The sequence below is a fragment of the Opisthocomus hoazin genome, chromosome 1, assembly GCF_030867145.1.
Source record: "Opisthocomus hoazin isolate bOpiHoa1 chromosome 1, bOpiHoa1.hap1, whole genome shotgun sequence".
Taxonomy (NCBI): Eukaryota; Metazoa; Chordata; class Aves; order Opisthocomiformes; family Opisthocomidae; genus Opisthocomus; species Opisthocomus hoazin.
Window position 1 is genome coordinate 79,818,963 of NC_134414.1, and position 27,235 is coordinate 79,846,197.

Consider the following 27,235-nt stretch of genomic DNA (forward strand, 5'->3'; position numbering starts at 1 on the left):
TATTAAATCTTTTATTTATTGAAATAAAGAGGCAAATGGCTATGACTTATTTTCTGGTTTTAAATCCAGATGTACTGATGCCAGAATTAGAGAGAATTCCACGGGGAGGAGACAGGGCAAGTCATCTTGTGCAGAACATGTTCCACATTTACTTCTCCAGAAATGTACCCTTCCGTATTAATATCTATCACTTCACAAAGATTAGCTATTAGATGTAAGGTTTGTTTGCAAAGGGCTTAGAAGAAGAACAGTCAAGTCATATCTGAACACCTCTGAAACATCTCAACGATCCAACCTTTAAAACGAATACATTACACACTGCGCTCTTGATCCTACTTAAACAGACAAGAGTTACTACTGAAATAAGTAAGCATTTTATCATTTAACATAAAAAATACTGGTATTTTATGGTCTGCAATAATCCATTTTGGTACGTTCAGCTTGTGTTTTTCACATCAGCTTTTGGAAACAGTTACGACTGTGACCAGAGAGTTCTGAAGAACCTTTATGCAAATAAGATTAATGCTTCTTAGCTTTTATCCAAATGAAAACAGGCCAAAACTGAACTCAACCAAATTTTTCAACCACTCCACACCACCGTGACCTACTGACAGCTGCAAAATCAACAGAAAAAGTAGATCAGCAATTATTCATTATTAAAAAATTAAAAATCCTTTTTACAGCTTGAAATACATTTTATGTGTTTTCAAGTAATATTGTTTACACAGGATGAATTTTACACTATATATGTTTTCTGATGTTCAAGCATATACATACAGAGAAAAATACCGCCACAACCAATGCACTTAAATAGCTGTACATTATTTACATTTTAAAAAAAATTACGCAGCTCCAAACCATCAGTTTCATTTAGCTATACATATTTCAAACTGGAGTGCAAAATGCTTACAGTTTTCTAACACAGGAATTGCAACATAAATGCTGCTTTCAGTTCTTTAGTAATTCAATTCAGATGTTAACTTTGTTCCATGCCAGCCATCAGTGACAAAGCTAAAGATTCCACTGCAAACCAAACCATAAAAAAAGTAGTTAATATTTGCCTCTGCAGCATTCTGCAAATATTTATTGCAAAATTCAATTCTGTAGTTTAAAAGAAAGATATCAGTTTATTTTTCAAACTGCAATACTTTAAGACAGTAAGATATTTTACGAATCTCTGACAGTTCAGACAATATTTCACCACTTTCATCATCAGTTATCCATTAGTTACTTCAGGTGTTAAGAACTGGTAAGAAATTAGCTCCTTTGTTTGAAATATTAAGTGCTGTACACACACACACACACACACAAAAGAATAAATCTTGGGGGGGGTTATATGCAGTAAGCCATTCTCACCGATGGTTCTTGCAGACAAGCTCTTGTAGAGTGAGCAGCACTGATGTCAGATATTACCTCTTTTAGAAACCCATTGGAACACACATCTGTATTCCAGCTAACCCCACCCAGCAGTCAGCCTCCCCAACTCAAACTGGCACTGATTAGTAATTTAAGCTAATATCAGGCTGCAAGCAGAAGCACAGACGCGTCATCTTCTGCTGCTTCTGCTACCGAGGAAGTAAATTCCAACAGATGGGCAGAGCCAAGAGCTCAGTGCAGTTGCAATTCTATTTGCTCAAGATATATCACAACTGTCATTCAACTACAACAAAAAGAATGCTTTTCTATGCCCTCCAAAACTTTGTTTCATTCATTTAGAAAACTGCTTGTCACTTGCTTGGTTACATCAGCATCCCCATCAAGAAAACAGGTCAACTGAAGATAGCTATCATAAAAATAACATGGCACCAATACTCTAAAAAAATAATGACGTTAACTCATTATGAGTAAGGCTTTGTGTGTCTCTGAGTACCTCACAAAATGACATTCTTTAAGATGTACTGACAAATATTAAAACAGATAAAATCATAAATATATTCCTAGTATGTTTATGTGAAAAGCTTCATGTACTTACAGTGAGGAAAAGAGCCTCGACAGACAGCTTTGTTGAGAACGGTTACAAGAAACATGTGACAGTTTTTAAAATCAGATTCCATCTTCTCTATGGATTCCATCCTACAAAAGAGTTTAACAGAGGGATGCTTAACAGACTAACCATAATGTTCTCTTCAAAATATGACCAAAACTTCACAGTAAATGACAAAAAGTGCTCTTTGCACAGCATTCTGGCTTGAACTCACAATATTTTAGTTATGCCTGTGTATACCACTTCTAGAAAAACAAAGCAATTTTGACAGGATCGTCTGAGCGCTATCAGAATGGCATTAATTTCCTCATCATCTTAGAAATCTCTGCAGTAACTCGGAAGAACTGTGTGGTTCCAACACTATTTGGAACCTATTTCCACATAGCTTTGCACTTCAAGACAGCCATCCCTGGTCCCTATTGCTTCAGAGCTCCTTGGGGTAAACCTGCACTGCCAAATAAAACAGGGACACAACCACACTGCTTTACTGTCAGCGAACTCTTGAATTCCACTTTGGACCGTGCCAGCTAGTGTTCACCAGAGGAAGGAGAAGATGTAGTTCACAACAGTCACTCCTTTCCTTTCTCCCAAGAGGATACGGATGACACTACTTCAGCTATGACTTTTTCCTGCCACATTCAAAAGCATGTAACCACATGCCCTGAGTTTCAGCCTTTGCAAACAGCCTTCACAAATTATTTCTGATGCTTCAAATTGGAAAAGCACTCCAAAATTAGCAACTTGCTAATGCCACAGGAGGGTGGGATTCAAGTTCTAGATAGCATCTGTGCCAAATAAAATTCGTTCTGAAAAGTATGGATGTGAGGCAGTCCACACCAGCTGGCCTCAGGGCCACAGATCAATCCTTGAGTGTTAGACACAGACTTGGAGACTTGCCCACCGTCATTCATCCTTCAAGCAGCAGGTTACACGAGCAAAAGTATAACATATAAATTGTGAGAGGAGTGGTGGCAGAGCAGCCCTGCAGAAAGGGGTCTGGGGGTGCTGGTTGGCAGCAGGCTCCACAGAAGCCAGCAGTGTGCCCGGACAGCCCCGAGGCCAAACCGCACCCTGGGGTGCATCAAACCCAGCACAACCGGCTGGTCAGGAGAGGCCATCGTCCCCCTGCATTCAGCGCTGGGGAGGCCTCACCTTGAGCACTGGGTGCAGGTCTGGGCCCCACGATTTAAGAAGGGTATGGAGGTACTCAAATGCATCCAGACAAGGGCAACAAAGCCGGCGAAAGGGCTGGAAGGCATGGCCTGTGAGGAGTGGCTGAAGACTCTGGGCTTGTCTGGTTTGGAGAGAAGGGGGCTGAAGGCGACCTCATTGCTCTTTGCAGCTGCCTGAGGAGGGGACGTGGAGAGGGAGGTGCTGAGCTCTGCTCCCTGGGGTCCAGTGACAGGATGTGTGGGAAAGGCACAAAGCTGGGCCATGGGAGGTTCAGACTGAGTGTTAGGAAGCACTTTTTATGGAGAGGGTGGTCAAACCCTGGAAGAGGCTTCCTAGAGAGGTGATCGATGCCTCAAGCCTGTCAGTGGTTAAGAGGCATTTGGACAATGCCCTAAATAGCATGCTTTAGCTTTTGGTCAGCCCTAAAGTTGGACTGGATGATCATCTTGGGGTCCTTCCAATCGAAATATTCTATTCTAAATATAAGCTCTTATTTTTAATCTTGTCTAAGGAAAGACTTAGAGAAGAACAACTGATTCACAGACTAACACATTAATCTTAACTTGGAAATTACAGTGGGATTCTAACTTCAAAACACGGCACATAAGGAAGCACGCGTCTTTTCTAAAACTCCCACCTACAACACCTATCCCAGGTTGTTTCTACAGAAAAGGTACTACATAAAAAGACAGACCAAAAATAACTTCAGATTTTACCACAGTACAACGTCTGAGTATTTGAACTAATGGAACAGAACGTTCTGCATGACAATCTTGACTCCAAAAGTCAGTGGCAGAACTTTCACTGACTTTAATAGCGTCACAGTTTTACCACAAATTTTTTGCAAAGGCTTGATAATTTGGACAGTCCAGATTAGAAAAATAAGGAGGTTTAGAGATTAGATTTAAACTATTGTTTTTTAAAGAAAAACAAAAATGTATTGCCTTCTAGAATGACAGCCAAACTAAATAATCCCACTTTTCATAAACCAATTAATCAATGTCAGCATGTAGCTGCTTACAATTTTAAATCAAAGCCAGGAAACAAGGCCATAAACCAAACCTGTGAACCTCTCATTTTACTGTTACGAACAAATATGAAGGAAAACTCTCTTTGTTGCTACGCTCTGCAGTATTTTCAAAAAAACTTTTTAAAAGTTATATATTTGCCATCTTTTTAATTAGAAAATACTGTACACACACTGACACAAATGCACGAAACTTGTGAAGTTCTAATATAAATTTCACTTTTGCTAAGAAATAGCGATCAGCCTCTGCTCTGCTGTTAAACACTGAGCAAAGTTCTGTTATTTCACACAAAAAAATCTCAAAATCACATTCTGATCTGTGAAATGTTGACCATGTAGAATTTTAGACATGTATACTTACTTCCAAGCCCCCAATCCAGCCTGCCAACGCTCTGCAAACATCAGTACTAAATTTAACACTTTCATTATAGCTTCTTTCACAAAGCTCACCTAAAATAACAATTAAAAAAAAAGAAATAGCAGTCATAAATTATTGTTAAGCATAATCATTTTCATTATTAAGATGCAGTACAAAAGTACAAAGCTACTGGAGAGAGTCCAGCGGAGGGCTACAAGGATGGTGAGGGGACTGGAGCATCTCCACTACGAGGAGAGGCTGAGGGAACTGGGCTTGTTCAGCCTGAAGAAGAGAAGGCTGCGAGGGGACCTTATAAATGCCTACAAATATCTGAAGGGTGGGTGTCAGGAGGATGGGGCCAAGCTCTTTTCAGTGGTGCCCAGTGACAGAAGAAGGGGCAATGGGCACAAACTGAGGCACAGGAAGTTCCGTCTGAACATGAGGAAGAACTTCTGCCCTCTGAGGGTGACGGAGCACTGGAACAGGCTGCCCAGGGAGGTTGTGGAGTCTCCTTCTCTGGAGATATTCAAGACCCGCCTGGACAAGGTCCTGTGCAGCCTACTGTAGGTGACCCTGCTTCGGCAGGGGGGTTGGACTAGATGACCCACAGAGGTCCCTTCCAACCCCTACTATTCTGTGATTCTGTGATTCTGTATCCCATGCCATTTAATCTGATCTGTAAAAAAATCTCCTACATACAATGTGATTCTTCCAAACGTAAGATGTGTTTTGTATTTGCTCTCCAATTCATTTCATGGCTGACTATTTTGATGAGGACCAAGCACAGACAGCATGTGGGATAAAAGGCTACAACACTATCCATGCATCTCCACTTCCTGCCATACCAGTATGTATAATCCTCATTACATTACCAAGCATCAGTTTGTTCAAATCCTCCCATCTCTTAGAAATGAATGAGTCACGTAAAATCCAACGTAAAGAATTTAATTTTATCTTCTCTCCTTGATAGAATTGAGATTTGCAACGGAAACTGCATCTCAGTATTAAGTCTGAAAAAGCTACCATTTCCTCAAGTTTATGTATATATTGCCTAGTGCGTATGAACTGCAAAATAGACAGCTTAATTAGTACTAAACTACCTTCTTGTCCTGCTAAGCTCAATGTATCAAATATGCTATTTTTCTTTTACCCACCTTTTCTCTCAGTAGGCAGCGATCATGGATTGTAGATAGATATCTGTAATGAATCTTTATCAATTGATCTAAATCTTTGGCTTCTTCCACCTGATGCTGAAACTCCAAGCCTGTACTGTGAAGAATCTTAAAAAGACAACCATAGTTATTAAATTCCATGTTGCACACAAGTGCTTATGACTCTCATCCAGTATTTTTTTTAAGACCTGAAAATTGGCCGATTCATTCACTCTTCCCTCTCAATTTTTAGGCTCACCCTCCAAATTACCATCAATATAGCAAACAATTCAAGCTCTTCTCATAACTGCACAATGACATTCCTCATATAAATACGAATACTGCCCTTGCACAAGGGCAGACAGACTATCCACAGAGGAGCTGATTTGGAGTGTATTAATTTTATTACATACAAAAAAGGCAATAGTAAAGCAGTTACAAATTTACAGGCATTGCCTTTGTATAAACTTTTGGATCTGTGCGCTAGAGATTCTTAAGGAGGATTCATTTAACTCAAATGTCTGTAGTAACATTTTCATAAGCATAATAGCTCTTAAGAGAGTAACAGCTTACAGAGACCTATTTTTAGATGACTGCTTCAGTCATCTAGCACTGGGAGAAACAGTCAAAGACCTAATAATATCCCAAGATCAATCACATGCATGTAGAATTTCTAAAGCATTTTTAGGATTACTGATTTAAAACTGCCTAGTTAAAACTGAAACACGTTTAGCTAAAACCTATTTTGCAGAAAAGACATTAGACTAAGATTTTTGCTTTTTGTTTTTTATGTTTGAAATTAAAATTAATACTGCAACTCCAGTTACAATTTCTTAATATAAATGAAACTGTGATGTAAGACAAACCCTAGTCATGATGTAGTTGTGCAGGCTGTTAACAAAATGCATAAGTTTCACTCTTAGGAGGAACATGCGATGTATTTGTTGTTTTATACATTCTGTTTGCGGTCCAAATAAAGGAAGTGTTCCTTGTTCTACTAAAGTTCCTTCCTTAAGCTGTGGGTTTTCTGCAGCACACACTAGTTCTAAAAAGAAAAGTCAAGAGTATTATATCAAAGTGCTTATAAAGACAAACTGCAGTTAAAATGGTACTTAAAACTGAATTTTTTTATTATTCTGCACACAACACTCATGTAATATTTTTCTTGCAATGCAGAGGTGCTATTAAAATATAGCAACAATATACTGAATAGTTTGACAGTATATGTACAATGCAATTTGATAAATACTAGAACAAGAAATACAATTTAAAAGATAAGGATTATGTGAAAGTATAAAAAAACTACATTAAAAATAAATGTGTGTAATATCTCCACAAAGGGGAAAAGACTTCAGCACAAAGCCATACCCATAAAGTTTAAACAACAGAAAATCACATACTTTTAGGAAGAGCATCACTTAATGGATGTACAAAACAGGTATGAACCCATCAACTTTCTAATTTGTTATTCTAGGACATTTAAGTGTGTATCCACTTTACACGGGACAGGAAGAGTACAAACACTAACCTGGTGAAGGAGACACTAAGAGATCTCTTTCTACAATTCCCAAATATCTAAGAAGTAGCTTAGACTACATATTCCAAACTGCCTAGCATACTGTTTCATTCTCAATTACAGTATTTTTTCATCTTGTTTTCTTAACTTGTTTCCAAGGTATTACTTATAAAAACTTGGACTATACATAAAGCAAAACATTAGGGTGTGGTAGACAGACCTTCTTTCAACAGTCAGGTCTGAAGAATTAAGTAACGAGTTTCTGATATTGCTAACTAGACCTGAATCAAAGAGAGGAATGCATGAATAAATAGTGTTGTCCCTGAGGCTGAAAAGAAGTGAAAAACATGTCCTGCTTAATATATCTAATGTGCAAAGCTGGCAGAGACTAATATTTTATAGAATGAATCAAAGTTCTGACTGGTTTATACTACTTACTGCAGAAAGCAGCAGACTATCCATACCCCTAGACCACAGAGCAAGTTTTTAAAGTATCTTTCATTGAAGAAGTTTCTTACCATCAAATCGTAAAACATCTAGACTATATTTAGCCCACTTTATTTGCAGTAAGAGCAGAAAAACTTGATTGTAAATTTTTTGGCACTCTAAGCTTATAACGATATCCACAGGCCAAGGAACCTAAGAAGAGGAGAGGACAATCAAGACAGAAAATGTAAGTCACTTCCATACAACATTTCAGCTCTGGTCTAGAATAAGAACTATAGCAATACTAACTCACTACCTTGTAACTCAATGTTAAACCATCTAAGGTGTGGACAGGGAGTTTCTTCTTTGTTGTATCAACGCTTTCAAACGATATAGACAACCTATGCAAGGAAACAAGTGATTTAATTGGTGATAATATCTTTTAAATTAGTGGTTATTTTCAAGTGTTTTTTGTTTATTTCTTATTGCTAAATACCAGCTGGGGGACTTGGGTAGAAGAGATGACAACAGCTCAAAACTTCATTAAAACAGATTCTTTTAATGAATACGCAATAATTAGTATTGTGCTATGCAAGTTAAGTACATTAGTATAGGTAAGTGTGAAAGAAACATAACTAAATTGAGTTTTGCAGGATTCTGCATTTTACCTTGCACTGTCCTCCGGATAGCGTTGCCCAACTGCTTCTTGAAGTTGAACATTTAAGAAAGCAACATTCTGCCAAGTTTCCTTTTCTCTAATTTTGTCAAAAATAGATGTATAGAAGTCATACATGGTATCTCCAGCTTCAAGTAAGAAAAAGTTTCTCATTGCCTGCAAATACTCTACAAGCCTAAACAGGAACAAGCATATAACATTTCCTCAGTCTTAATCACACAAGTGAAATCAAACACAACTGTTAAGACACAAAAAAATATTAAAAACTCTTCACTATCAGAACTCAGTATTGAACACAAACTTAATGAAGTCCACAGTGAATCCTTTGCTTAACCCTCAGACAGCCTTCATATATGTTCCAATAAAACAAAACAACCAAGCCATTTTTTCCTGTAAGCTTGAACAGCCCCACTAACTTCAACAGAGGTGCTCACGGTATTCAGCTATCTTCTGGGCTAGGCGTTTCTCAAAAATACCTTACAGATTGGAAATCCTGTCCCTCTCCCTAAACAGAACTTAGAGAAGGAGATACAATTTCAGAGAGAGTTCTGTCTCAGAAGAAGCTTTAATAAGGAGCCCCAGAAAATTATGATATAGATTTTCCTTTTCTGATAAAGCAGGAAGAATAGTACTGCTACAACTCTCACAAGAACCATGACTATAAATACATAAAGTATTTCAGACAGATTAAAAGTAAGACAACTTATAACCACCTGACAGGTAAAAGGAATAGACCATTTTACTCTAAGTAATATAAAAATAGCACATAATAGTCTTTTGTCTACTATACATGTTATAGTAGCATAAACGAATCTCACATTAAATATATTCTGGCTTCCTAAAATTTGTCTTCCAGCTTCAAAATGACAACACTATTAAAAGTAATGTTTGAAACAATTTCCCTGCTGCCCATCCACTGAATATAAATGATAGCTTTGCTGTTGATTTCAGCTAGAACAAGTTTTCACCCAGGATTCTATCGTGTTACATCCCCCCTTCCTCCTTAAAGATTTTATTGTTGATTATCAAAGTGGAGTAGAAACACAACATAAAATTCCTGCTTTTAGTGTATGACATACCGCTGGTAATTAAAAAAAAATGTTAAGGAAAAACAAATCTACTTTTTTACCTATAATCCTTCTTCAAAGTTTGCATTAGATTACCACAGCATTCCAAGTATTGTTTGTCTATGTGCGGATAAAGGCAAGACCTCAATGTCAGTTCAAAAGTCTGGCAGGTCACAGATTCTGAGGATCTATCCACACAAACATCCCCACCAGTAAACTTCTCATGAAAGTCACTCTGTTCCAAATATAACCTTTAAAATAAGACAAACTAGTTAGGGAAGAACGTTCATAATTCACACAATATATAAACCAAAAAATGTTGTACATTCAAAGAGTTTAATCAAAATTGGATCCTCTACTCTAAAATATATGGTGCAGAACTAATAAAAGCTGTTTCATAACTACAGTACATATCAAGCCTATTAAGTCATACTTCATACTGGTTTTGTATGACCAGGCCTAAGAATATCAAAAAGGATGGCATTCTGTAATCATATAATTGCTCACAGAATAATTCTGAAAAACCTCAAGTTCAAACACTATACAGCTTAATAAACAAATCCATTATCACAGGAACTTATAAAACTATATTGTGCACATACAGCAGTCAGATGAACTTCCCAGGAAAAAAAATACAATTAAAGAAACAAAGCAAAAATTTGAACAACAAGAAGAAAGCAAACCTCAACAACAACAAAACAACAGACCAAAAAACCAAAGAAACAAACAAAACCCCCACCACACACACGGAGAATTGGTTTGAGGCACCTTAAATGTGGGTCCCTATACATTATCTGTAATATTATATCAAGGGAAGAGAGTACCTGCAGTCTACACTTGCTAGTTTTAATTGTTTTGTCACAGAAAAGATGAAATTATTACAATAATTTGTAAAGAGCTACTCACGAGCTAATTACATCACAAGAGGAAGCCCGACTCATAGCAGCTATCACCTTGATAGACTGGACAAGTCAGACATTGAATTAATCTATCAGTTCTGGCAAACAGAATAGTCCCAACAGGGGAGTAATAAGAGTCTTATCTACTATTAATTATGGCTTCTTTAAAATAAACTCCTCCCAGGACTGAAATGAAAACACATAAATCACCAACTAGTATTTAGGAGAAACATAAATTGCTATTTTCTTATTTGCAATCAAAAAATAAGCAAGATATTCAGAGTTCGTCCTTCCTGCTAATTCTGAAGACATTTATAACCTCTATATGACCTCCCTCATTATGAAGAATGAAGAATTTTTAAGCAATTAAAGTGAATTTTGGAAGGTGTTCAAAGTGAAATTATTTAAGCACAGCATAACTGAAGCTGTATTCTTCAAAGAATATACTTCGTGCAAATCAAAGATGTTGTGTAGAAATTCCAAGCAAACACATTTAAAAGCTTAGATTTTACAACAGCATTCACTATTGAAACATTTATTTGCTAAAAGCCTCTTATGACAAAGACTACTCCCCTTTTCTATGCTAACAGATGCGAGTAGCAGATTTTTCACTGATTTCAATTGTTTTTCTTTAATTAAGCACGAGGGTAGGGTTTATTTAGCTTCTGTCACTGACTGTTGGTGCTCCTCTTCATTCTGCGCTTGCTTGTTTTCAGCAGCGGCAGCAGCAATAAAAATTTGGTCTTCCAAATGTCACCAGGCAGAACATTGCTCTCAACCACACAGCAGGAAGATCATTCATTTACCTGGCAAAATTAATAGCCAGCAGCGGGTCATGGACGTCATCCAGTTCCAAATGTCTCTCTGCTATAGACTGCATCTTTATCAGGCTCTGCTTTGTGGCCTGCTGTTCTGTAATAACATCCGGAACAGCCTCTTCCCCATGCCGCAGGCGAGACTGCACTGATTCCAAGAACAGCGTATACAAACTCTTTCGCTCCGCATCTAAATTGGGAACACATTACATGGTAACACTTTGTTCTAAGAGAAAACTTCATTGGAACTACAAGAACTCCTCCGTAGTCCAGCATTTACTTGGTAAGTTTTAACACACTAAATTTAGGCCACTATTCAGGAAAATACTCAAATACATATTCAACTAAGTATTGCTATAACAGTAGGACTAGTCCAATACCTGGAGTCAGGTATATGTTCAAATGGATTGCTGAATGAAAATATTTCTCAGACTGTGAAGTGTACTTCCTCCTTCAGGTGCAAAGACAATTAATTCTTGGCACCTGAAACAACCCTGCAATATTCGCTAGGACAGATTATATTCTCACACCAAAGGGGGAAATAAGCCTAGAGTCTCCAAAATAATTTAACCATCTCTACTTCTAAACATTAAGAAGCAGCAAACCAAAAAAATTGGTTTCAACAAAAAAAACAAACCAGAAAACAAAAACCCCCACATTGATTACACTGTTGTACTGTTTTACAATCACTCAAGACAAATATCTTAAACATTCAAGTATCTTTCATGTAATTATCAGTAAGCTTTTTTTTTTTTACAAAAAAAGTTCCCCATGCTATGTAAGAATTATTCGACCACTTAGTAACAGAAAACAACTATTAAAAACGAACATCTTTGCCATTAGGACACACAAGCTGTTTTCATTTGTCTCATTAACAAGAAAAATATGTTTTGCAAGCACACGAAAACAATTTTAAGCAAAAATTAAAGCAATAAAAAACAAAGGGAACACTCAATCTTTATTCACTTTGCTCTTGTCACTTGCTTGCGCTGGAGGAGTAACGGTTTTCATTCAGACCTGAAGTTACCAGCCACGATATTGACTTTCAGCATAGAACGCTGTATTATTCTACAACCATGGAAACAGTACTACAAAAAAATACACCCATACTGTTAGATACCCTAAGGCGTGACAGTCCGAAAACTGACACCTCACCTCTTGACGCAGCCTGCTGCGGAGAGCCATCTTTGCACTGAAGATTCTTCAACAGCTGCATGGATTTTCCAGCCATGATGATTTGCTTTAGCACAGGTTTCAGAAAAGAGACCATAGTGTGCTGCCGGCTTGAAGGGGCCTGATCACTGCCAGAACTGGCACTGGCATTATCACTCATCTTCTCTTCATTCTCCGTCTTCTCTGACACGCTATATAACGTGTAGGTAGCATACCAAAAATCTCTGTGATTAACTGGAACATTTTTGTTTCTGCAAAGGAATAAAAAAGCTGTTGAGTATTTCCCTTTTCTCAAAAGATGAAACTTCATTACTAGAAGATGCATATAATCTTTGCTCTATGCTTCACCTTTCTCTTGGAATAGTCAAGTAGCACTTTCAAAACTACATAAAATAAGTTCATTCATATCACAAACTATCTAGACACCTCTAGAAAGGACGATAGCTTTAGCAGGAAAAAGAATCAGCTCACAAGAGACAGAACAACCGTAGAACCAAATAAACCCCCAAAACAAGGCAGACAGAGCAATTATAATTAAATTTGTCCAGGAAGTTAACTATACACCGTGGCATACATCCTTCATAAGAAAATGATTAGGGATTGACTTGCAGGTTTATTTAAAATCCACAGTGAAGCAAATACTACTAGGAAAGCTGAAAAATTCTAGAGTAGGTGAAACGCAATTCTTAGTTCACTTTGGTTTTTTGTGTTGTTTACATCAGATACACAGTTTTGTCTTTGAAATCAGGTGGAAAACAACCTAAATTAGGTAATTGAAACGAGGTACAAATATAATAAAAGTTGAAATCACCTGTCAGTAGCACTGAAAACACAACTACAGAATCACAGAAAGAAAAGTCAAGAAGGACATAATAAGAATGTTTAAGATCTCAGCTGCTAAGGATTTATTACAATAGTACTAGAACTGTTCTCTTATTTCATGCTCACCTTGACCTGCCTTAACAGACAGAGGTTCAATTAAGTTTGGCAGATGGGGGGGAAATGGATTTGTAACTATGAGCCAAAATTCTAATCTTTATATTCACTTTCCACTTCAAGCTGTCAAAAACGGGACCAGCTAAATGTAGCATACACACAGAAGAGATATCAATAGCTCAAATAATGTTTAGGATATATGCATGCAATTCAAGACACCTTATTAAATCGTACTACAAGTCAGAAGCAATGAGCACTTTAATTCTAAATAGCATTTGATTTATAACAACTGTAGATTACTAGAAGAATTAAAAAGTAAATTTTGTAATTTTTGCCAATGTCTTCATTTTGAAAAACGGTTAATTACTTTTAAAAAATGGTTAATTACTTTTAAAAAATGTCAACACACTCAGAGTCAGACTGCTGATTATTTATTTTAGATAGAAAAAATTAAAAAAAATTTACTTATTACAGAATAATACCTGGCAGGGCTCCAGCTCTATTGCAATTTCCCTAATGGGAAGTTTGAGACAATTTATAAAAGTATGAGTAAGAAATTAATTCTACTTAAGTAAAATAACAAATGTCAAGACCCACTTTTATTATCCCCCTTTACTTCCTAGGTTCCACAGCAGGTTTTGCACTCATACTTGCCTAGCATCACGTCTGTCCAATATCAGAATCCCTACCTCTGAATGATAAATTCCTTTGCAGGATCAAACAAATTACCATGGACTATCCACTCATCCACTGTCTGTAAGTATGGCCTCACAGTTTCCACCCAGAGAGAGAACAAAAGGGACACCTGAATTTGAAGGGGGAGGAAAAAAAAGTGCCTGAATGTTCTTCATAGTAAGCATCAGAACCAATATGGCAATGCCTAACCTCTTCATTGTGCGATTCTAGTTTATAAGACATATGTAACTACACTTCAGGATTTTTAAAGAGAATATGTTAAAGCAAAAATTACAGCTTTAGTACTTTTAATGGAGGCACGCATTGTACATGCTTCCCCTTGTTACTTTTGTCATCACACTTAGACCCAAATAGCGGTTTCCATTTTTTTCACTCTAACATCTCTTAAACAGTAAGGGATAGCCATAAAACATTCTGTGGTTTTGTAACGCAGAAAACAAAGACATAATGACATCTACTATATTTTCAGTAGTATAATCAAGAAGTTACTGTAGAAACCCAAAACCCCACATTTCGGCATTAACTGAATTATGCAGCTGTAGAAATAGAAGGAAGGAAAGCTATTTCAAAGCTCCCTCCTTCATAACTGCTTCCTGGCCTCTGATTTCCCACAGTTCCTCCCCGCAGTCCTAAAACCACATTGCTGCTGATCTCCTCATAAATCTGATTTTGTCCAGGTGGAGTGAACTCATGCCAGAAGACAGCAGTGCATTATGGCTATCACATCTGTCCTCAATCCTTGGTAGCTGAAGGTTAGTGTACTCCCATCATTATAAAGAAATTTAAGCTACTAAATTTTCTGGTGTGTCACTCTATTAAGGAAAGAATTACTTCCCCTACCGTCTGCTCAGAGGCTTCTCCGACACTGTCATATTCAAGAATAGCCTTGTAGAGAGTATTAAGCAGATGAGATGCTCGTACAACATTTCTAGTGTCAGGTGGCACTTCTGCTACTCCTGTGCTGAAAACTTTGTGAAGTACCTTCAGCTGTGCCAGTCGGGGAGACAACTTATCTATTACTATTGAAAGTGTGACTGTTTTATCTGGAAAAAAAACCAAACATGCATAAAGCTAACATCCAATGGAAAATCAAATTTTATCAATATTATTAATGAGATTTTAAAATGCAGCATGGCATCTTTCACAGTTTCAGATGTATCTGCATAACGTTTTGCATGTTTCCCTCTTACAAAAATTTCTTCGTGTGCCCCCACATGCTAAATCTCCCTTGCACTGTACCTTTGTTGATTATGCATTTTTCAATTTCAGTAAGTTCTTCTTTAAAGCTAATGAAATATTTATACAAAGCCCACATAAAAGCTTGGTAGGTTCTGAACGGGGCTTCAGTAGTTTTCTTTGGAGTGGAAACTGTTCCATGCATTATGCTTTCCGGGCTGTGCCCCATCACTTCATCAATAAACTTCTGTAGTCTAAACACAACTTGACCATATGCTGCTATCTGCTCCAATACAGATCTCAGGCAATTCTAGAAAAAAAACAACCAACAAAACACAGCACCCACTTTTTAGAACCATCTAATAAAAAAATTGTATTATATAAAGCCTTAAAATTAAATCACAAGATATTTCTATGAACTAAAACATAACAAAATTCTGCAATCTCTTCCACTGCATCACATTCTCAGCTATGGGAACAGCCCATTCAGTTTTATTAAGTCAGACGTGCTTTTTGTGCCAAGAACAATTGAGGAAATGCTATTTTCCACAAGCAGTTTAATTCCCTATTCCCCAAAATTGCACCTTTCTAATGACAGATACAATTAGCTGAGATTCAGAAACAACTTACATGGGTTAAATGAGTTACAATAATATCATTCCGCACAGCCACTTTTCCATCATTCAGCTGAAATATAAAAAGCTTTTTCACTCCTGAAAGTAGCCTTGAAAAGAAACAAAGAGAGTAGTAATTTTTCCCCCTTAACAGACTCCTGTAATTAATAAAAGAAATTGCTCTCCCTTGCCGAACAGTTTCTTCTCTTCAAATAAAAGGAGACCACAGATGAACTACGATGCTATTGGTACTGTAAGTTGTTGCTAGAAGGAGAACAATAAAACACTGGCAAGAAGTTGAGATAATATCCAGCTATAGGATGATTCAAACCTACTTTCTAAAATTGGGCACTGTACTAAAAATCCATAGGGGCAGGATAAGAACAAGTTGATTGTTCTTAACAATTAAAGAATCAATGCATACAAGAAGTAGTAAGCTACTTTCTTCTTTGTGAATGTGAATGGGTAACACACATAAGCAGCATCTTTATTGTCAGCAATGGGGAAAGCTAAGAGCTCAGTCATAATTCTTTCTCCAGACACAACTTCAAAGATAAATCTCTCATTTCCTTGACAGAAATACTAGAAGTTAAAATGCAAGCTTTTTGATGTTGCTCTTACCAAAGAGTTTCCCGTATCACCTGAGTTTCAGTCACTAGTGTTCTCTCTTCTAGCACATACAAAGGATCACTGGTGTACAAGTGGTGGTCCCTTAGAAAAAAGGAAATGAAAACCATTTAACAGCTGAAGTAACAGCTGAATCACCTGAAAGCAAGAATGAAGCAATAATCCTAAGGCTCAGCTTTTTTCTAATTATATATGAGTAGATTCAATATTCATGGGGGCATTTTAAGTGTATAAACAAAAGCAGAGCTTGTTTTCATATTATTAAGCAAAATACTACAGAAAGCAATCAAACATCATCTAGTCATACACAGCAAGGCAAGCAATTAAGTAGCAAATACCTGAAGTACTGAATCTGAGTGGTTTTGGGGTGTGTGTTGTTTTTTGGTTTTGTTTTTTTTTAATTTTCGATCCTTGATTATTTTATTATTTCACATTCAATGCTATGAAAGTTTATGGAGTTACTTTCTGTTAAAAATACTAAGCTAAAAAGTAACATATCAACTTCCCTAACCACACAGGAAAATTCACGCTTTAGCCCAAAAGTTTACTTCAGAAATGGAAGCATTCACAGCCACCTAACTGACACTAAAATAAATTTAACTCCTTGATTAAGAAATTCATTAAATTAAGGAACCAAGGACAAACTTAATGATCTACATTACTGCGATACCAGTACATCTGGATTTGGGACAGAGGGAAGAATCAGGCGCTTGCCTTTTTTTTTTTTTTTTAAATTGAACTTCCTCCTCATTTTTTTTCCAAAACCACAGCAGATCACGACGATTTACTGCTTTATGTTCCTTCCCCACACAAAATCTGTGTTTAAGACTAACTTTGCAAGGGAGGCACCAAAACCAAACAAAAAGTTATGCTTCATGGAACTCCTAATTTCCAGAACCACTTACAAGCCACCTGTATTAGTTCCTCTGAGACCATCGTAAGGGTCAACCCAACAAAATTCAACAGCAAGATTTGCTTCTTTGAAAAACAAAAACCTTCTCTCAGATATGACAAACGTAATCAAAACTAAATAAAAGGAAAAGACTCTATTAATAGAAAAAACAGCTCATTTGTTCATCTTATTAATTTGGACCCTTTTAATTCCACTTTTAACTAAATCAGTGATAACTATATTATCTTTGTGCTTCCACAGTAAAGATGCTTAATAAAGTAATTATTCAGCATTATATGCCAGTAAGGAATACGTAAGTGATACTGTTTTCTTACCAGACTGCAGCTAGGTTAGAATGCAAGTGCAAACTATGTGAAAAGCGAGGAGCTCTTCCTGTCCAGTACTGAGGAACTACATGCTGCTCCAGCCAGCTGCGGGCATCAGGTTCACCAACTATGAAAACATGACAGTTGGTGAGGTATTTCTATTTATTCAGGAAATGCTTAAAAAACATAGCAAAAGTTATTAATAAGCCTATCCACTCATCTGCAGAATCATAGATCTTTTCAAGTAAGCTACAATTTACAACTATTTACACTTTACTGCAATCATACATATGATACCATTGTGCACAGATTTATTTATACAGAAATGCCTCATTTCCTAACAGTTCCAGAAGTCCTAAAAAATAAACTTAGAGATTTATGTAGTTTCCAATTCTTCCTTTGAAAATGTGTTTCTGTCTCAGGCAATTCTGAAATGATATATACAAAACCAAGCTGACTTAAAAAATAAACTTCCAAATACCACCGACTTTGTCACTATGTTCCTTTTTACTATGCATTTTGTACATTACCTAGAAATGTTTTTTTCTTAAATGTGATTATCAAGAAAACCTTACCTAATCCCAATTAGACAGCTACTGCTTACACAATAAATATTATGCATTTTCTTACACAAGCCCTCCTGCATCCTCCAATATTCTATGCAAAAATATACAGCTACAGTTAACACCCCCTGAAGCTATTCAAGCATAAGCCACTAGTGTTTTAATTACACGAAACTGTATTTTTCAAAAATGGTGCATACCCAGAACTGAGTCAACTGTTTCTGTTGTCAACCAAATTTTGTTTCAGCATTCTGATACTTAATAATGAAAACTTACATTATATCCATACAACTACATGTTACATTTACTGTTTTTCATTTCTATATTGGAATATCCATGTATATTTCCACAGAAATATACAGAATTCTTCTCCATTAGCAACAAACAGAAATTAGATCAAACCTTCCATAATGTTTCTTTACCTTCAGGAAAAAAAAAGCAGTAGTGAACAATAAGCTGCACCTTAAAACTACAATTACAGGTTTAAAATACAATACCTCACTGAAGAATAATAAATAAAGCTGCATTAGCTGGCTAAATTTAAGCACATATGACTACATCAGAAGAATTATTGCATATTCTAACCTTTCCAGGAAACATTAGGTACTGTTTTCTTATTTGGGTCTTGGTCTTCTAAAGGTGTCCTGTCTACCTGAATACCCGAGTCCTCCCTGCTCAAAGGCTGGGTGTCTTCCTCCTCTTCACTTTCTCCAGACCAATCCTATTAAGGGCAACAAAACCCCACACACTTCAGTACAAACAGCAGACAGATCTGTATTCACTTCCTATTCAAGCCAAACAACCTGTTCTTTGCTTTCTTCCACTATAAAGTAAATTCAGGATGTTAAGACTAACATAACTGTCTACCAGAGACTGGTTTAAGTTATACATAACATTAATAACTGGACAAATAAGAGAACTGGAAAAGATCACAACATTACAGCAAGTTCTGATGAGGAGCAGGCAGAGGTCAGCAGAAGGAGCCAGTTTAGTTGTAGGACTAAGTCAAAACATGGTGAAAACCAAAAGCATTTGTATTACTGTTACTCTGCTTGGGTCTGGGCATATTTCACGGTATTAAGTAAGAAGCAACATATTAGGGAATCCTGCAAGAATCAACATGCAGAGCATACAAACTGAAGCAGGTCTCTAACATACCTCAAACCAGTTTATACAGTTTGTTTTTTTTACCTTAAGAAATTACTTACTGGTGTATCTACACCTGGGCCAAAGTAAATTTCTTCTCCTTCCATCAGATACTTTCCCCAATCAAATTCTTCTTCCTTTTCTAAGAGAAGTATAAATATAAAATTAGTAAGCATCACATAACTCTGACTTTTTTTATCCTCTAAAAACATTTCCAAAGCTAAAATTACCTTGTCACCCTAAATCTAAGACAAAAGGCATTCCTTTCCACTTAAGGTTACACCACCGTACCCTTAACAAGGTTACACACTTTCAACATGACACATAAACTGTGACGTATCAAGCATGTGTATTCCTTAATTCTCAGTTTTGTGGCTTATACACTCAAAATGTGCAACACACAGTGCCATCAGCACATATATCTGCATTATGCTACACTTACATATGCTTCAATCCTGGAAAAACATGCAAGAATGCAACGTATCACTTATTGTCTCTAGTCCCGTTCAGCTCAGTGGAAACATTCTAAATGTATAATTTACATACGCACAGGATCCTGGACTGTAAACAACATAAAGCAAGAACTGTCTTACTTCCCAAAAAAGACATCACATATCCATGGTGTGATGTCTAATACTTTAAAAATAACAAATCACACTTACAATATATTATATCTTAAACATGAAGCTTACTCAACTGTAATTAGTGCTGTTTGAGATAACCTCTTCATATTCACATTCCTGGAATGGGCTGAAAGTGCATTCAAAACACCGCCGAGGGAATGTGCAGAGATCATTCAAAAAGGAATCTTAAGATGCAAGATTTTCTTTAGGTTAGTCTGAAATATTCTTCTTTCAGTCTATGATACAACACTGTAAACAAACGGGGGATGGTATTCACTCAAACTTAAGCACAAGCCTCGTTTTTAGGCACTGAGTGAAACAGTCCTACTTTAGAAAGCAGGCAGCTGGGACCTCCCTCTGGAAACCTTCAAGGGCATCTCCCTTTCCTTGACTACATACAGAACACAGGAATTTACATCACCTCCTATTGAGGTGCAAGACAGAGACTGAGGATAGAAACCCACTGTCTGTCTTTGAGCGTGTAAGCACTGCTGAACTAGTGGAGAATGTTGGTAAGTGATGGCGGTACAAATCAAAAAGAGCTCCCGAGGTACTTTGGTGGCTGGAAAACATAATTAAATGGGGGTAGGAAAGATTTGCAAGCTATTTTAAATCCATAAATCATAAAAAGATAATCAGTAAAGCACCTTGAAGCAAAGGAGATAAAAAAATGGGGAGGAAAAATGTCCTTCGTATCAGATTGCGCTAATGGATTGTATCTTCTATTAGCAACATAAACATCTGGTAAACTTACCCACTGCTTTGTCTCTTGGTTTTTCCACATAGGGAGTGTTGGATGGAGAATCAGACAAACACAACAGAAGAGACAGTATGGAATAGTGTGTATCTGTCTTTAAAACACATTAAAAAACATTAAGTCAATGAGTAGTCTACAAGATTTTTGTTAGGAACAAACCCAGCCTATTATCTGCAGGAATGCTCCACATTAGCTCCCATTCCCCAGTCCTGAACTACGAAAAGAACATCTGCAACATGGTATTGAACATTATTTGTTTTCTTTCGCCTCCCAGTTAGCCCACCAATATACAAATACTTCAAAAGTAGCCACAGCAAAAGATCCCTCTTACAGAGCTGATAATCTGAGAATATGGAAAAGAGGAACTCCAAAGTACTATGAAATTAAGAAGTCACCAGAGGACAGCAATAATGGATAGCTACATTAATGTGCATGAGGCAGAAGGACACAGGTCTGCAGGAAACCAAGTCTTACTTCCCTTATTCGTACAGATGATTATTTCAAATAGAGGCTAAAATGAAGTCAGCTAAAAAGCTTTGCCAAAATTGCTACATTTTCAGATCATGTTCACATTATCTTCCCTCATCTGAAAATCTACACAAAGCATTAAGGATGCATCTTTAACTCCAACATTGCACTAATGCAGCTGTGAGATGGAGGCCTTCTATCAGGTTAGAATACCGTGCCAACACTGGTATGCTGCAGATATTTGTGTTCTGGTCTATTCCCTAATGTCTGCTTACAGCACAACCATTTCTTACTAAAGAAAGATTTTTCTTTGGTCTGATTCTAACTTTCCAAAGGTCTTCAACAGACCATTTCATATCCAGACATACGGAGATTCTGCTGTCTACATCCTGTATATATATATACACACACTTAGAAAGCTGCTTGCGAATAGGATCCACTTGTATCTCAAAAAAAAAAAATCTCAAGTTTCTGATAAAACAGCATGATACTCATCTAGTATATATGGAATATAGTATGTTGCTGCTGAACATTACTGACTCTAGAAGAGTTTGTAAAAGAACACCAGTAGGCTGTTGACAGAATTACACATGCAAGCTAGTGTTTCACTTACCAGTCATAAAACTGATAAATACTCAATCTTACCAGTCACGTGCCAGTGCTAAAAAATAAATGCAGTTTAACTTCCCAAATATGACATAATGTCTATCTACAGCTATACCTGTTGCATTTTCAAAAGGAAAGAAACCAAAAGGCTGTTTCAAGTCTTAGAATACTTGCAACATTCAAGTATTAAGTGTTTGTTTGGGCTTTTGTTTTGATTTGTTTGTTTTTAATTTTATTTGACTCTCAAAACAAGCACAACTTTTCAAAAATCTACAGAGTACAGTATAATAACTGAAGATATGTGTAAGCTATTGAGGGTTCCAGGGGTCTCCCCACAAATTAGAGGAAACCTAAAACAGTGCAAAGGAAGGTAAACATCAGTTCAATGAGAAGTAAAAATCAGACTACAACTCAGAACACATAGCGCTATTAAATAATATCACTATATGGAGCACCACCTCTTAAATCACAAGCCTGAATTTCCCAATAGCAGGAGCTTTGAGTTTTCAAAGATCAAATTCATTATTAAACTACCACACTGGAAAGCGTCTTAAGTGAGACTACTCCTGCCACATCCATCCAGTCCATATCCTAAACTGATTCGATACAAAGTATATCACAGGTGAAACTTATACATAGTCTCAATAAGGAAGCTACAGGGCAGGAGCACTCCATTGGAAATACCAAAATCCAAATGTCCAGATGCAATACTGAATGTAAAAAAATTGGGCAAAGAGTAAGAACTGCCTAGCCAGATGATGTTTTAGAACGGACGGCAATCTAGATACATTTAGATTCTACCTACAACATTTGTACAATCTTGACCATAAAACACCTGCTCTGCAATGAGATTATGTCCTTTCAGTCATGAAGCTGTGCATGCTGAAACCCTGACAGGATGATAAACACATTTCTAAAATAAATGGGGAAACTGAAGAATACAAGCCTGAAAATCCAGGACCTGAACAGCAACTGCAAACCCCACTGCTAAGCCATCCGAAATTTCCATCACAACATTACAAGTGAAGTCCTCCTCATCAGTATAAACACAAGAGTGCTGGAAAAAAAAGAACATGGAAGTTGCAACATACATACCTTTGTTTCTTCAACACTTGGGAGTGGCGAGTTGAGAAATTTTTCTGTCAGTCTTTTCCAGCTTGCAGCTTTTCCAAGGTCAGAATGAACTATCAATTTTTCATGTATTCTAATAACAAAAACAGTATCAAATATGCTTCAAAAAAGTTAACTCATGCCTTAGTAATCCATAAGCATAAAACTTACCCTTCTATCGTCCTCTCTACTTTGTGACTGTTCACATCAAGAAAACGGTGAAATCTGTGTAAGAAATCTGTATTAGAACATGTTTAAAAAGGAAGCTTAAGTAAGGAAGAAAATAAAGCTGATTTACATATATAAGGACAACATTATTAGTTTAATAATGCATGCTTAATTCAGCAGCAGCATTAAGCATTAACAGAATTTAATCTCAGTGTCTCTCAGCTCAAGAAGGATTAACTACAATTGACCTTAAAGATGGAAAAATAGAACGCAGGATACATTTAACCACCACTTGAAGCTGAAAGGAGAATTACTCCCGTATCAACAAACTATGCAATTAAAGTACGCTGACAGTCAAGTGGAGCGAGGACACAAAGAACTGTATTGTCCAAGGTATCTGTGTCGAACGCACAAAAATTATCTGGGACCTGCATCACAAGCACAGGCAAAACAAACACCCACGTGGGAAGGCCTCTAAACCCCAAGTGAAGCTCCTTGATAAACAGCAAAGGCCAGTGTCTAAAAGAAGAGACAGCTTAATCGAAATAGAGATAGATATACCACCAAACGCAGCATGTATAGGGTCAAAATAAGAACTCGTGAAAGGCAAGATGGACTTTGCAGAAGAAATTAGAATATGAATAAGGCTCTTCAGTCACTCAGAGAGAAAAAACAGGCAATGGGATGCGACAGCAGTGAGCACAAGGTGAAGGTACTCTCTGTACGTAGGCCCTCAAAGCCAACCTAGTATTTTTCCTCAGCTTCCAGAAACAACTGTACAGGCGTAAAACTCTCACGACCACAGACAGAAACAAAAACTACCGAATGTGAATCAGGAGCAAAATTAAGCTAAACAGACTGAATTTGGAAAGACAATCGAAAAATCACCTCAATATCAAAGTAATAAACTAGAAAATGAAACTGTAAGGCAAGTAGAAAGGATTTTTAATAAGTATCACTGGAGGATGAAGACATGCCCATATTAAAGAAAAGAAAAAATTAATTTGTTAACTACAGACCCATTAATCTGATTTCAGCTGTGTGTAAGGTTTTGGAATAAAAGCATGATAAAATGTAACATTAACTAGGTAGTGACATTTAGGTTAAGAAAATACAGCTTCTCATTTATTACAGGACATTAGCTTACATAGCAAATCACTAGTTTGAATGGAAAATGGTGGCAAGTACAAGAACTAGAAGATTTAGAAAAACAGATTGGAATGACAACAATAAAAAAAAGAATCTGCACAGAAAAGAAAAACTAAGCTGAAGGGAAGTTATTAGTGAACTTCCTTTAGTCTACAATTACTCAAAGGTTTAGTTAATGACCCTCACACACACAGAGGCAGAAAAAGTAACAGTTTTTTAAGGCAAGTTGGGAACATGGTGAATAGGGGAGGACTAGCGTGCTGCATGGAAACAGACGAATCTGAGAACTACAGCATAGAAACATCATCAAATCTAATAATACAAACCACAAGCTCCACAAACTTGAAACTAAAGAGAGTTTCTGCTACATCCTAAGGTCTCACAGTTTGAAAATACGGTATTAGTCAATCTCAGGCTGAAGTTCCACACACGTTTCTTAGACAACAATTCTGGCATAAAAACCTTCCTCTTTCCATCTCTCCCTGTCAAAACAGTTTGTTGTCAACTCTGCATCACCCCCTCTGTTCTCCTGCCATGTTGTTTTTCAAAAAAGAAAAAAAAAAACCAACTCAACAATTCTCCAGTCTAAAAGGGCGCACAGCTACACAAGCAATTGGGTCACCAAAACAGAAGGAGAGATGTCACAAGAGAAGGAAGACAGTGCGTGTTTACCTGCCTCAAGAAACCCTGCTACCGTTACCCATCTGCAGACTCAGAATACCGACTGTTACAAGCAACCATCCTGGTACAGCTACAAAGCCAATAAATGCAATCCTTTGCTGCGTTACACAAAGTATTTCTGGTGAATACAGAGAACAGAGGCAGACAGCAGTTACAAATACCATATTCCCACATGCCCAAGGAATACAACTAGCCTCCTCAAAATTCAATAGAGAGTTGAACTTGTTGAAACACCAACTACAGGTCATACCCCGTTCTCCCACACCTCAGACTCACCTTTGCTGTTGACCAACGGTTGTTTGGTTGTTAAAATGGTCTTATTTGAGCCTATTATTAGTTAGGATTCACAGCCTGACTTGATGCAACGTAGTTATGCTGTTGTTCACCTCAAAGAATCAATTTAAACAGTATAAAAAAAAAAAAAGTAAGTAGCATTGATTTTAAATGGATAAGGTACCTGGTGCATGAAGTTAAGCAAGTACATGAGACTCCAAAGAGGCAGCAGTTAGTAACAGTATGGGAAATTGGGAACAGATCATGTAAAAACTGGCAGCAGACACCAAAATGACAACCGTGACAACTGAGTGCTGTGTAAAACTTTAGTAAGGACATTTTGGATGGCGGTGTAATAGAATTAAAGGGATACAGGTAATATACATTACAGGTTAATAAAGGTCATGTTTATGACAAGTTTGGGTAACACCGAACACATTATCTTCTGCAGACTGACAGCCTCCCGTATAAGCAGCGCGGTATTCTTCGCCAGCAGCTTTATCTCGATTTGGTGGAGTTTTGTTCACCTGCTCCTTACACATAACGATTATTTCTTTACCTCCCTCCGGCAGACAACATTTCGGGCGGCTACATGAAGATGCTGACAGGCACCATTCCAGGGATGGGGAGGAAAGCCCTACGAGCCCGAGGTTGACAAGCGACGGAGCGACGGCCGCCGGCCCTCTGAGAGGGCCACCCCAGACCCTCCCATGGAGGGTACGGCAGGGCCTGGCCCCGCACCCCGGCCGCCGCCGGGCTCCCTCCCCGCCCCCAGGCGGCAGCGGCTGCCGGGCCGGCCGCACCGCACCGCACTGCGCTCCCGCGGCACGGAGTGGGGGAAAAGGGGGGGAAGGGGGGGAAGGGGCCGGCCCGCTCGCTCGCCCCCAGCCCCGCCGGGCTTCCCCCCCCCCACTTCAGGCGGCGGGCGCTGACCTGAAGTTGGACCAGGCGAAATTGAGCGCCGCCTGGAAGCGGCCGCCGCCCAGCTCCTGCTCGGACAGCCCGGTCACGGTGCGCACCAGCGCGCGGACGGCCCGCTCCTGCTCCTGCTCGAAGCGGCTGCGGCGGCCGGGAGAGAGCGCCGGGGCCGCCATGGCCGCGGCCGCGACCAGGGGGCGACGCCTGCGGGAGGCGCCGCGGAGCCGCCCCGCGCCGCCTCCGACTTCTCGCGAGATTTCTCTGTGACTTCTCGCGAGAGCCAGCCTCCACCCCGGAGGCTGGGGGGGGGGGGGTGACGCGTGCGCATACGCGGGGCGGGAAGCGGGGCGTAGGGGGCCGCTGACGGGAGAAGGGGCCTGAGGGGCCCGGCAGCGTCTTCCCGTCACGGGAGCGTCGCTCGTCCTCGGCGACGCCCGCGGCAGGGCGCGGCGGTGCGGGTGAGGGGTCAGCTATTGGCAGCCGCCCAAAGGAGGGCGCGGGGCCGGCTCTGCCTCGCAGGGTTCGTCGCCGCAGACCGAGGCGCGGTGCCTGTCGTGACAGGAGGCTCGGAAGGCGGTTACTCCACGCCAGCCGCCCGCGACCCTTCCCGGTCGTGCTCGTTCGGTACCCGCTAATGAAGAGACTCCGGTTCGGCGTCTGGCTGAGGCTGCCCCGCACCCGCAGGCGCGGCTGCTGCCCGGCTCCTCTGAGGCAGCTGGGTGTCCTCCGCCCTGACTGAACCCCGGCTTTGGCACAGCTGGGTATGCGGCCTTTGGCGGGTATTCGGGACACAGGGCACGTGTGTGCACGACAGGAGCGGAGTGAGAAACCAGTTGTGTCCTAGTTCCGTGTCAAACGTTCACTACTGCAATGCTGAGGAGCTTAAAATGCTCTTGTACCTCTGTATAGTTTTACATCATAGAATCACAGAATCATTATGGTTGGAAAAGACCTCTAAGATCATCAAGTCCAACTGTCAACCCAACGCCACCATGCCTACTAAACCATGTCCTGAAGTGCCATATCTACATGTTTTTTGAACACCTCCAGGGATGGGGACTCAGCCACCTCCCTGGGCAGCCTGTTCCAATGCCTGACCAGTCTTTCAGTGAAGAAATTTTTCCTAACATCCAATCTAAACCTCCCCTCATGCAACTTGAGGCTGTTTCCTCTCATCCTATTGCTAGTTACTTGGCAGAAGAGACCAACACCTGCCTCACTACAATCTCCTTTCAGGTAGC

At 38.7% G+C, this 27,235-nt stretch overlaps 1 protein-coding gene across 2 annotated transcripts; it reads right to left on the reverse strand.

Moving 5' to 3' along the window:
* TUBGCP5 (tubulin gamma complex component 5) lies at positions 1 to 26,209 on the reverse strand. 2 transcript variants are annotated; one of them, XM_075427393.1, is made up of 24 exons: positions 26,010 to 26,209; positions 22,977 to 23,030; positions 22,791 to 22,899; positions 20,619 to 20,715; positions 19,939 to 20,049; positions 19,304 to 19,383; positions 18,681 to 18,816; positions 17,542 to 17,659; positions 16,309 to 16,398; positions 15,704 to 15,797; positions 15,137 to 15,383; positions 14,738 to 14,940; positions 13,891 to 14,006; positions 12,248 to 12,516; positions 11,084 to 11,282; positions 9,441 to 9,629; positions 8,304 to 8,486; positions 7,952 to 8,036; positions 7,728 to 7,848; positions 6,560 to 6,738; positions 5,697 to 5,822; positions 4,546 to 4,634; positions 1,973 to 2,073; positions 1 to 1,023 (listed from the first exon to the last, which is right to left on the reverse strand). In XM_075427393.1, the coding sequence occupies exons 1-24, from the start codon at positions 26,168 to 26,170 to the stop codon at positions 977 to 979; spliced, it is 3,204 nt and encodes a 1,067-aa protein (XP_075283508.1). In that variant the 5' UTR covers positions 26,171 to 26,209; the 3' UTR covers positions 1 to 976. The 2 variants fall into 2 exon arrangements, with proteins under 2 accessions (XP_075283508.1, XP_075283515.1); XM_075427400.1 differs by lacking the exon at positions 19,939 to 20,049.
* Between the last annotated feature and the right edge of the window lie 1,026 nt (positions 26,210 to 27,235).